General features: G+C 38.2%; 1 protein-coding gene across 50 annotated transcripts in view; it reads right to left on the bottom strand.

Moving 5' to 3' along the window:
• Positions 1–12,959, bottom strand: part of LOC120424726 (cell adhesion molecule Dscam2) — a 99,423-nt gene that overhangs the window by 47,624 nt on the left and 38,840 nt on the right. For 29 of the 50 annotated variants that reach the window (XM_039589144.2, XM_039589245.2, XM_039589106.2 and 26 more), the window contains exons 7-9: positions 2,034–2,470; positions 1,554–1,961; positions 1,335–1,496 (exon numbers count right to left, since the gene is read on the bottom strand). In XM_039589144.2, the coding sequence (XP_039445078.1) occupies positions 1,335–1,496; positions 1,554–1,961; positions 2,034–2,470 (1,007 nt within the window). Of the gene's footprint in view, positions 1–67; positions 356–471; positions 760–865; positions 1,178–1,334; positions 1,497–1,553; positions 1,962–2,033; positions 2,471–5,521; positions 5,643–5,960; positions 6,082–6,877; positions 7,002–9,363; positions 9,488–11,791; positions 11,916–12,959 lie in introns of all 50 variants that reach the window. The other 21 variants (XM_039589136.2, XM_039589113.2, XM_039589172.2 and 18 more) reach the window with 11 other exon arrangements.

Raw genomic sequence — 12,959 nt, forward strand, 5'->3', positions numbered from 1 at the left:
AGAATTGGATCATCATTAGGATAAACAAGGAAGGGACTAAACGTTAGTAGTTGTATTGAAAGCGAACCATTGACTAGTAGAGGTGCGGTATGTTCTACGCTTCCTGCGGGATTTTTCGCACGGCAGGTAAAATTTCCACTGTGCCTATCTCGGACCGATTCAATGCTCAATGTACTCATACGTTGGTTTGGTCTACTGACAGATATTCCATCGTTAGAATAGATCCGCTTCCCGTTCAGCAGCCAAGTTATTTCAATGGGCAGATCTCCCTTGTTGATTGCGCACATCGCTGATACCGTCTCCATAGCGAATACCGCTTCTTCGCCAAAGTCAAAGGGAACTATCTGAGGAACAACTGTTGTATAGATAGACTGTTAAAGTATCTGAATTTGGGCAGACTGAAATCACGATTCATCAGGATTAGGAAATACAAGGAAGTTACTAAAAATAGAAGTTGATTTGAATGCGAACCATTAACCAGTAGAGGTGCCGTATGTTCTACGCTTCCTGCGGGATTCTTCGCACGGCAGGTATAATTGCCACTGTGCCTATCTCGGACCGATTCAATGCTCAATGTACTCATACGTTGGTTTGGTCTACTGACAGATATTCCATCGTTAGAATAGATCCGCTTTCCGTTCAGCAGCCAAGTGATTTCGATTGGTAAGTCTCCTTTGTTGATTGTGCACATAGCTGATACCATATCCATAGCAAATACTGATTCTTCACCAAAGTCAAAGGCAACAATCTGAAGAGGAACTATAAAGTGGACAAGTTTTATGATGATCCAAGCTGGAGAAGACTACGAGCAAGAGGATTTGGGGAGACAATGAAAAGCATTGATCATATGAGTAACATCAATCACCATTCACGAATAGTGTCGTAGTAAATTCCACCGATCCAGCCTGATTTTTCGCGCGACACGTAAAATTTCCACTGTGGCGATCCCTTACCGAGTCGATACTCAGCATACTAATCCGCGCACTACTTCGGCTCAAAAGAACTCCATCGCTAGTTTGCAGCTTCCGGGTGGTTCGCGGTTCCAGCAACGAAGGACTAAACTCCCAGCTGATGTCGATCGGCATGTCGCCCTTGTTCACGGTGCACATCGTTGAAACCATGTCGTACTGATTGACCTGCTCCTCGCCGAAGCTAAACGGCACGATCTGCGGTAACACTGAGCTGGCCCCAGGTCGGTGGCGCACGTGTTTTTATTTCCGACCATTATATCTTCTCTTAAAACTAGTTTTGCTGCGTGCTGTGCTGAACGATTCTTTTGACGATCATTTCAACACTGCATCGCGTATGGTTCACGTAATCAAAGCTCAACTTACCCATTACAGCGACCTCGAGCGTTCCTCGAGCGGTGTAGCCTTCGGAGTTCTTGGCGACGCAAGTGTAAGTAGCCTGATCGGAATTTCTCTCGACGTTCTCGATGATCAGCGTTCCGTTGGGGAATACCTTCTGCTTGCGGTTGATGGGCAGCTGTCGGTTGTCTAAAACAAAGTACGATTGTTAAAAGGCAGCTCAAAATTCGAGACATTTCAGCTTACCTCGTTCCCACACGATCGAGTCAATTGGATATCCAGCAACCGGGCACGTCACGATCAGCGTTTCTCCAGCCACGATCGATTTCTTCTCCATGGTGCGCACATACGGCAGACCGTACACGTTGAGCTTGGCCGAATGTTCCGCGACGCCCACCTTGCTGCTGGCAATACACTTGTACAGACCACCATCGTTCGAGTGGATCGAGCTAATGTTCAGATGGGAAACCACATCTCCGTTCACCGTCACGTACTGTCCGACCTGGTACCGCTCGCTGTTGGTGATCTTCTTTCCGTCCAGCTCCCAGGAGATTTCGGGCGTCGGGTTACCTCCGGCGATACACTTCAGAAAGACGGATGGTCCGGGGTGGCGAGTTTCTTCGGGGAAAGCTTCACGGATCACCGGTGGGTCAACTGAAAGGAAACAAAAAAAAAACGATCACTTGCCACATCCCCTGCATTTTCTCAACCCAGCATCGTCCTTACATCGTCCTCCCAGCTTCAGTTCAGCGCTGGCCTGGGCACTTTCCTGGTCGTTACGGATGAAGCACTGGTACATGCCCTTGTCTTCCTTCTTGACGGACTCTATCCGCAGCACGGCATCGCTGTGTCCCAGCGACTTTCCGTCCTTGGTCCACGAGACGGTCTTGATCGGGTTGCCGGAGAACTTGCACGTGAACACGGCCGGTCGTCCAAAGTCCACCGTCTGGGTGCGCGGTTCGATTTTGGCCGCCAACGGAGCGGTAACGGTCAGCACGGTTTCCACACTTTCTCCGCCGACCGAGTTGTTGACCACGCACAGGTACTTGCCGGAGTCGTCCACCACGGCGTCCTTGATGATCAGCGTGCCCGACACCTGCTTGACGCGATCGTTCAGCACGACGGCCTGCTTACGAGTCGTTCCCTCGATGTACTTGTACCACCTGGAAGTAAAGAGCGGAGAGTGGAGGGGGGTTAACGAATGTTCTTCCCCGGGGTTCGGTGCTTCCATAATGCAATATGTTTTTGTGTGAACTGTTTCAAAGCGTAGATGATGGTTGAAAGCTTTTGATGAATGAACATAAATCAAACAAGTCTGTTACTGAGAGAATAGTAAAGAAAGCAATATATAACAGAAGAAATTAAGTGATTTAACAAACAACACATCAACATATTAGATCATAGAAGTCATCGAAAGGCGATTTGCAACATTGATTGTCGAAATCTAATAGAAACTGATCTGTTTTTTGTTTATCTTACCTGTTTATGAACGAAACGGAAACAGTGATTAAAAAAAAATAAAATTTGTTATAAAAAATATATTTATTAACAAAATACCCATTGGCGTGCCTTCCCAGCTATGAAGTTATGAGAAGGTTTTTCCGATCGTGGACGACTCCGAAAACGACCAACGAGTTGTTGAATAAAATGCAAATTTAGAAACTTTACAGTGAAATTTACGCAATTACTCGTCGGCGTGCCTACCGAGCAGCGATGCTATAGGAAGGACTTATTTAATCGACACAATCAAAAAGCATCAGAAATGCTTTTTCGTGCAATTTCACGTTTGTTACGAAAAAGACCAAAAATATTACGTTAAATCCGCGCCTTCCTCAAACCTAATCCGCGCAAAAATTGCACCGAATTAAAAATGAATTCTAGCCAGATACGTGCGAGAGCTTTTTTAGAATAACATTTTAAACCTATCCAGTTTTTTTCCTACAAATTAAGTTGAAAAATAAAATAAGGATGTAAAAATATCCAATTTACTTGAAATACGATAATTACAAAACTTTTGGTAATCTTGCTTATATTTTGCCATTTTTCTGGAAATTTAAGAAAAAATGTTTCATCAGCGTCATTGGGATGAACACAAAAAAAAACAAAATTTGTGAAAAAGATTCCCTATTGAAAAAAGAGGTTTTGTGAAGATAAAACTTAGGAAAACTGAAATTTTAACCTAATAAAAAATCTTTTGTACTGGAATAGAAGTATGATCCAACTTTTTGTTCCTTCTGATTTCATTCACAGTCTAGTGAAAAATTACCATAATTCGGATAAAATCACCTTAATTTAAAATTCCAACAACTACATTTTACCAGAAAATTTTTTTGTTTGGATTTAATTTTTAAATCAAATTTGTATCAAAATGCTTTTATATCTTGAAATTTTTAACACTTATTAACTGCACCTGATCGCATAAATGTCCCATATGCATTTTCATCGATTTCGAGTTATTGATGCAGTTTAGTTCAAAATTGTGTGCTCTTTCGAAAGAGCCTATAACATCCAGTACTTTGTTCTAGAAATCAGGAGGAAATCCAGTTTTTTAGCGAAAACTTAACACGTAGCCTTATGTATGGGACAAACTTCAAATGCGTTTTTCTCAGCTTGCTGTTTATGCATATGGGACATTTATGCGAACATGGGCAGTTAAGTACTTAGAAAAATTAAATTTAGTAAATTAGTAAATTTTAAATAGAGATAGCCAAGTTTCAACATTTCAATAAAAAAAACTTTTTTTGAATTGCATTTACACCAGTAAAAAGTTGATCCAGCCACCGGCTAAAACCTCTACAATAAAGGAATTAAAAAATATATACAGTCATCCCACATATACGGAACGGTTTACAGATCGGCCAATGCTCAAAAAATCATAGCAAATCGATCATTGAACTTAATGATTTGCTTTTACCTTCATTTGAAAGCTTTTCATGAGATCTTTCGAATGATGTATCGAACAACAGCAAATTTAAACTTTTATATCAAGTTTTTGAAGAAAAACTTTGACCCTTGAAATCCACATATTCGGAACACTTTTTTCTTACCGATGTAAACAAACTTTGATTCTCTCCATGAGTACACATTTTTTACAAAATAATGACTTCTCGCACTGAAACCAACGAAACTCAAGTTAAGTTATGTTTTATAAGTGGTCTGATAACTTTTTTTGTTAAAATAGCTGTTAAATTCAGGTGTTCCACAATTGTGGGAGGCACAATAACATCCCACAATCATGGAACAGGCAATTTGGAGGCAGTGTTTTGCTGCTCTGGATAAAATAGTCTTGAAATGAGGTTTTTTGTTCAAAAAGTACTACCTTTACTAGTGAAATAGCAAGAGAATGTCCAAATGAAGGTCTTAAAAATACTAGGGTCGACAGAAAAGCTGCATTTGTCATGTTATTGATAAATTATCACGAAAGTGTTCCGAATTTGTGGGTGTTCCGAATATGTGGGATGACTGTACGCCATCATTTTTTATCGGATACATCTTTTTGCCGCACTGTGCATCTCAATTTTACGAATGTCCAACACATTTTAAAAATGAGTTTTAAAATGCTAAACATAATGATCAATTCAGAACAATACCATTTCAAAATGTTTCCAGTTGAATGCACTTCTCTTCTCGTTGAAATTTAAAGCTTAACAAATTCTGTCCCTTGATTTGATAAGGCCAACTTTGAGCTAAACTCTGACATAAACTTTGAAATTTTTTTGCATCGGCTTAAATACCTACATAAAAAATATTTGTTGTTTGTAAAAGATAAGTTGCTTACAAGAACAATTATCTGTCCTTAAAATGACATGTCTTTATTTATTCCGTAACTCAAAGATTAAATTCGCAATTGAAGAATTTTTTGTATGATACGGGATATCTATGGAAAAATAATATTTATAAGATGCAAATAAATATAAAATCAAAGTGTAAACAGCACTGAATAAATAATAAATAAATCTATGTAATTTGATTCCGTTTCGCTCATATCACATAGTTTAAATAAACAGTCCAAGAACATTGTGTTTATTTATATTATGTGTATTAATTAAACTTACCTTGGATTCTGAAAATAACAAAAATTATAAACCCCTATTTTGACTCAGATATTCTACTAACTTTTTCCAAACAATGTGGAGTGAGCTACTCAAAATATTTTTGAGTTATACTGATTGTTTCAATTCATGTCCCATCAAGAATAAATTCTCAAAATTTACCTAAAATTTGGCATCGGGTACGACTGTCCAAGACAGAGAATGGCAAAGTCGTGGCCCAGTTGAACCTTCATTTCCTGCAGCAGCCCACCGGATATCTTCGGAGCGACGCTTCCAATTGGTTCTGTTGTTACAATTTCGAAACAATACTTTGAAAGTTGAACCAGTTTTCAACCAAAACAAAATTGCCTAAATGTTGCGCAAAGAGCCCCTATTCGTTACCTGAAAGCTGGCGTAGGATACGCCTGTCCAAGGCAAAGGATGGCAAAATCAGCGTTCGATTTCACGTTCAAATCTTGCAGATGATGTCCGGAAATTTTCGGAGCAACGCTACCGACGGGTTCTACGCAAGTGTGCTTTGTTTTAGTTGATATTTTTTTTAAGGAAAGAAACTTCAACTGCCCGAATGTTGGTCTAAGATAGTTGACGGAAGCGAGTTTACCTAAAGACGGGCACCGGAAACGACTGGGCAGGACACAGCATGGCAAAGCTGGTGTTCGCTTGGACTATAAGCTCCTGCAGACGACCTCCGGAGATCTTGGGGGCTACGCTGCCAACGGGTTCTGTGCGTGACATTTTATTTTGAAAACAATTGTATGAGGTTTAGGATGAAAGTGTGCTTTTTTTCTAAAAGTTTCGACAAACAAAACTGCACTGATTGTTGGGATGAGTTTGGAGGGGGTGAGTTGAGATGTGATGCGTGTTCTTGAAAATAGCCAATTATGCAAAATAATCGAAACAAATTCACATAAAAGTGGCATCAATCAATCATGGCAGGTACTCGGGAGGCCGACTCGCTTAGAATGTCCTTTTGGTGACTAAATTTTGGAGCGGGGAAATCTTAGCCAAAGTTTTCGAAATTGCGTCAGGACAAGGAAATTCTACAGCCGGATCACTCTCTACCGTAGCTCATGATTGGTTTGATTGAGATTTTTTTGGGTTGATTTCAATGTAAGAAGCACAATCGACAATCACCTGAAGGCCGGTGTTGGATAGGCTTGACCAAGACAGAGTATTGCGAAATCCTGCGCATTTGTTACACTCATTTCCTGAAGACGGTCTCCGGAAATTTTCGGTGCAACACTGCCGACAGGTTCTGAGTAAAAAAGAAGAAAAAGAGAAAGAAATATCGCATTTTAGATTAAACAGGTTCGTATAACGGGTACACAATGTGGAGATCAATGACTGGCAAGGAAGAGTTTCACTTCCGTAATTGATATCTTTTTCACAGTTTACATTAGTCTGTCTGGGACACATCCTATCCAATTGTGGCCTCTTCCGTGATGTGATCTTCTGCTTTCGATTTTGAGTGACAAATCTCGAATGTAACACCATGACAGCCTAGTGGGAACTGCTTACCTCATGATTGGCACGGGAAAGGCCTGGGCCTGACAGAGCAGGGCAAAGCTACTGTTGGCCGGCTTCTCAAAGATACTGCCCTTGGATTCGGACGAAAATGTCGGCGGTTTCGATCCGACTGGTTCTATTCACAATTGTATTGGGGGGTATTAGACACTTGGTTAAATATGGGACAGTTCACCCGAATGTTGGGACAGTTGCCAACCCTTTGCGTTATGTTTCAAGTTACGGAACAAACCTGGTTATCGGCACTGGGAATGCTTGAGCCTGACCAAGGGTTTCCAGCAAGGCCACAGACTGGCAAGTAATTAATAATTACTTTGATTTTTAGCTGGTAATTAGGTAATTCTTTAATTACTTAGTAATTCACGGTAATTAGCGTAATTTAAAGTAATTAATTGGTAATTAAAGTAATTTTTGAGTAATTACAGTAATTGATTTTTTTTAAATTGTACTTTTTCAACAAAACTATTTACTTTTACATATAATCTATTATAACAGAATCTTATTGATTTCAAATAAGAGTGAAACACAAAGATTACAAAAAACTGATTCTGTATGAGAAGGCCTTATTCACCACACAGAAAAAAAGTGTGAATTTACTCGACACGGAAAAGATGAATCACATTTAAACTCAGTTGATGTAAACTTGAGATTTGATGTAAACAGTTGAATCACACGTGAAATCATGTTTTTACGTATAATTTGTTGCAAATTTACATCAAATTCCATTTAAATTTAAATGTTTAATGACGTGCAAAAGTGTTACATCATAAATGATGTAACATTCGGAAATATTTTTTTGTGTGCATAGTTCTCTACTAAAACTTTCCTAAAATTTATTTTTATCATGTTGTTTATCAAACTGATTAACAACGAAAGGCCATGATATATTACCCAGTGAAAAATGTTTTGTGAATCTAAAATCTATTTATTTTTATTAAGTTATTATAAAAATATGTTTTTTTTTGCAAGAACTACATTAGAATCGATTATTTTTTTATGCTTTTTCTTCTAATAGGCAGTCAAAATAATTTGAAGTTTTTGTGGATCAAATATTTAAAACCAAAATGTACTTAATTATCATTGAAATAAACAAAGTTTTCAAGTGATGGCCATTTAAAAATCAATAATAATAAAAATATGTTTTTTTTTAATATTTTTTCATCATCTGCAGAAATTGACAGTCCTGTAATATCTCTCTATTAAGAGATCAGTAATTTTCCCGAAAAATTTCCAAATATTTCTGAGACAAATGTTTCAATGGTAAAAATCAAACTCAGTGAAATTAAAATCAACTAATATTCAGATGCAATTGAATCCAATGTTAATGTCACGTTCCACATAATCTGTATTTTCAGTAACAGATTTTTTAAATTTGCTTGAGAAAAAAAATGCAAAGTAATGTCAAACCAATGTTTGAAAAGCGTTTTGAAACTTAACGTTATTTTGATAAATTTCACAATTCTCAAGAAAAGCCGCTGCAAATATTTGTCAAAGTTTTTGTTTAGCTCAAATAATCAGGGGGCCTTTTTTACATCAAATTCTATATATTAATGGCATTCGACTTTGGAAGCTGAAAATATTATTAATTTCATATATTTAAGTAAAGTAGTACATTTTTTTTTGCTTTTATGGCAAACATGACTTCAAAAAACGTAAGTCAACTTAAATAATCTTCATTTGCAATTGATTGATAAGGGTTCGGTTGATTGAAACGTGAAACATAATAAAATTTCGAATCAAATAATGAACAGGTTAAATTGGCCATGAAACAATTATTATTGGTCATTTCCAGATATTTTTTTTAAAGGTCCTTTAAGCTATTGTGTTTTATATGTTTATAAGACTTTTAAAAAAATTCTAGATATCAATTGAGCTACTTATTTTTTACCGAAAAATTGTGTAATTAAATACGAATGTCAATTTTATAATAAAATAAAAAATTCCAAATTTCAAACCAACTCGCTGTAGGATATCATGTAAACATCACTCAAAGTTTCAGCGCCCTCTAGTTGGGGGCATTTTTGACGTTTAATCGCCTATATCTATTATCAATAAAAATTATACGTGAAAAAACAAAGTAAACAGAAAAATTTTTGAAAGAGTTATCGAATGATCTATTTATCTATAATTTAGTTAAGAACCGTAGAAATGAATACTTAAATATAAATAAAATGTTTTTATCGTAGTGAAAAGTAATTAAGTAATTTGTGTAATTAATCATTTTGGACCAGTAATTCGAGTAATTAATTGGCAGACTGGCATGTAATGAACGCTTCTGGAAACCCTTGAGCCTGACAAAACAGTGCAAAACTGCTGTTGCTGGGTCGACGGAATATGCTCCCCATCGAGTCCGACGAAAATGTAGGAGCTTTCGATCCAATTGGTTCTGGATAGAGTTTGAAAGGTTTTAAGTACGTCTTCTTAGCATACGAAATTAATCAACAAATTGCCCGAATGTGGTTCGTATCAACGTTGATTACCTGGTTATCGGTACCGGGTAGGCCTGTGCCTGACAAAGTAGGGCCAAGCTGGAGTTGCTTGGCTTCATGAACATGCTTATCTTAGAATCGGTCGAGAAAGTCGGTGGCTTCGAGCCAATAGGTTCTGCGAACAAGTACCCGGTGTTACTGAACTATAGCTACTAAGTCTTTAAATTGCCTGAATGTTTGAAAATTTCCCCAAAGCAGATTTACCGAAAGATTGGAACCGGAAATGCCTGTGCCTGACAGAATAGGGCCATCGTTCTGTTGCTGGCTTCAACGAAGGAACTGCTACGGGCAGCCGACGAAAACGATGGAGCCTTCAGTCCAATTGGTTCTGTTTGTATTAGGAATATTTACAATTCATGTTTCAATATTCTAACGAATTCTGCTTTATATAGAACAAATTGCCTGAACTGTTGCCCACATCTAAAAAGGGAATCTTAAAATAGAGTACCTAGTGATCGGAACTGGAAACGCTTGCGCTTGACAGAACAGGGCAAACGTCGTGTTGCTGGGATATTTAAACGATCCACTCAGCAGGGCCGAAGCGAATGTTGGCGGTTTGAAGCCAATTGGTTCTGTTTGGACAAAATGTCTAGCTTCAGTATATTGAACAATATTAAGACGATGAAACAAACTGCCTGAATTTTTCCGCTTAAAAGTAAAATAAGAATAGAGTACCTCGTAATCGGAACTGGAAAGGCCTGTGCTTGACAAAAGAGGGCAAAGGTCGTGTTGCTTGGGTACTTGAATGATCCGCTTAGCTGCGCTGACGGAAACGTTGGACCTTTCAATCCAATGGGTTCTGAAAATTTTGTTGGGGAATGAATCTAAGAAAGCTTCTCATGGATAATCTAGTGACCGAATGTTGGGATAAGATGCTAACTCAGTGCCTAGTGATGATTTCGTACGAATTTAGGATTACCTTGTGATAGGAACTGGAAATCCTTGTGCCTGACAGAGCAACGCAGCGCTTGAATTGGTTGGTTCCTCGAAAGAGCTTATTCTGGATGAGCTTGAGAAACTAGGAGCTTTGGATCCAATTGGTTCTGAAATTGCATTGTGCATATGTTTACCTTTTTGTTATAGGGTAGACATCTTTCTCTAACAAACTGCCTGAATGCTGTTAACTTTAAAAGTTTCATACAAATTTTGCGATCGAGATTTTTAATTTTGTACTTTTGCTTTCCTCACTGAGGAACGGCTATAATCCTGCTCTAACAATGAACTTTTTACATAAAGATCATAGACCCACCTTCGCGTATACCTATCGTCCAGACCTTTCAAACGAGTCCAAAAAATCGAAGATCTGGCAACCCTGTCTCAATTTGTAACCACTTAAGTGATTTTAATGTACTTTTTTGAGGCCGGATCGAACTTATTTGTACGAAAACTGTATCCGGATCCATCATCCGACCTATTGTTGGATAGGTAATCGAAATACCTTTCAAACGAGTCCAAAACATTAAAGATCTGGTAACCCTATCTCATGTAATGACCACTTAGTGATATTTGTGTACATTTTATTCCGAATTTAAGAAAATTAGTTGAAATTGTCTCCAAACCCATCATACCACACATTGTTGGTAAAGAGTGAGAGTGAGGAAGTTAGTTTTTTGAATTCAAATCGATATAAAACGGGGATGAGAATAGTTTCTGCAAATACCTTGTAATAGGAACCGGGAATGCTTGTGCCTGACAGAGTAACGCAACACTTGAGTTGGTTGGTTCGTCAAATGAACTGGTTTTAGATGAGCTAGAGAAACTTGGTGCTTTGGATCCAATCGGTTCTGAAAATGGATTTTGTCGTATATGCTGTGCTATTTTAGAAACTAATCATTTTAAAGCTCAAACTGCCTGAATGCTGATTTTTGTTGTATAAGAATACCAGGACAAAATACGCGTCACGAGAAAAAGTGGCCAGACCTACTAACGTAATGTTTACCGCAGAGATAATTCATCGCAATACCTTGTAATCGGCACCGGAAATCCCTGAGCTTGACAGAGCAACGCCAGGCTCGAGTTGGTAGGTTCCATGAAGGAACTACTTCTGGAAGCACTCGAGAAGCTAGGCGCTTTCGAGCCAATCGGTTCTGTGAACATCACAAGATTGCTTTAGAATAAATTTTGATTCTAAACTTTTGATAAACAAAGTGCCTGGATATTTGGGGGTTTGACGTTTACCTTGTGATCGGAACTGGGAAGCCCTGAGCTTGGCAAAGCAGCGCAAACGTGGAGTTGCTAGGCTTTTTGAACGAGCTAGTGCTCGAATCAGACGGGAATGTTGGAGCTTTTGATCCGATCGGTTCTGAGGAATTGAAACGATGCACTTGAGCTATGGATTCTACCTTTGAAATTGATCACAAAGTGCCTGAACGGGGTTGAGTCGGTTGCTTAGCTAAATGACCTAAAAGGGAACATGTACCTGGTGATCGGAACCGGAAATGCCTGAGCCTGACAGAACAGTGCAAGGTTAGTGTTGCTCTGCTTCACGAAAGTGAAGGTCTTCGAATCGAAGTTAAATGTGGGAGCCTTCGAGCCAATTGGTTCTGCAGGAAGGGGGATCAAATAAGTAAAACTTCGCATTTCATGGTGTGCGACAAAATGCCTGAATGTTAAGTGATCCCAGCTCATGTAGTACTGAAAGTAAGCTTGATGTAATACCTTGTAATTGGAACTGGAAACGCCTGAGCCTGGCAAAACAAAGCTAAGCTAGTATTGCTCTGCTTCACGAATGAAAACATCTTGTAGTCAAAGTTGAAAGTCGGAGCCTTCGAGCCGATTGGTTCTAGTGGGGGAAAACATTGGAATTTGATTCGATCTCAACTAGAAGGAACCTCTGTAATACTAATGCCTGAATGCTGGACCAGTAGGGGAAGGTGGGGCAAGACGACCATATGGGGCAAGAGGAACAATCGCTCGTACGGCCGTAATTTTTACAATTTTGATTATTTCCAGTATGAGGAATTGTTGCTAACAAAGCAATTAGCTGATTCTACTACCACATAACCGCCAAAACGACGTAAACGCCACGGAGCATAAGATTTAATGAAGTTTTTTTCAAACCCTTTGTTTTCTTATAATATTTGGAAAGTACAAAATAAGGCTTAGGGTTCGTTTTAAGGCTCATTTTATCAAAATGCAATTTTTCCTAGATCAGTAGTGTCCCTACCAATGACTTGCACCTATTTTAAAGTATGATTTAACTTTTGGTTATTTTTGTTGAGAGTTTTTAAAAAATCTTGTTCAGGTGGGGCAAGTGTACCATATGCATTTTTAGTATGGAAAAAAATACGAATTGCTGCAACAACATATTTTATTGGAAAATAAATACAAAAACATACTTAAAAACTGGTAAACAATTGTTAAAAAAATTGTCCATGCAAAATATAGTGATATTATGAAAATTTCCCTTTATTCATCAAAGTAATTTTTTTTTCGTAAAAGCGATCAAATTTTTAGTAACATACTATTATTTAATCTAAAAATGAAAGAAATGTTTCAAATACATCCTAATCTGATGTATCTAAGTGATAACAGTTCAATTGTTAGCAAATTAACATGTTTTTTCATGCATTGTTCCTCTTGCCCCA

This window comes from Culex pipiens, chromosome 2, assembly GCF_016801865.2.
Source record: "Culex pipiens pallens isolate TS chromosome 2, TS_CPP_V2, whole genome shotgun sequence".
Classification (NCBI taxonomy): Eukaryota; Metazoa; Arthropoda; class Insecta; order Diptera; family Culicidae; genus Culex; species Culex pipiens.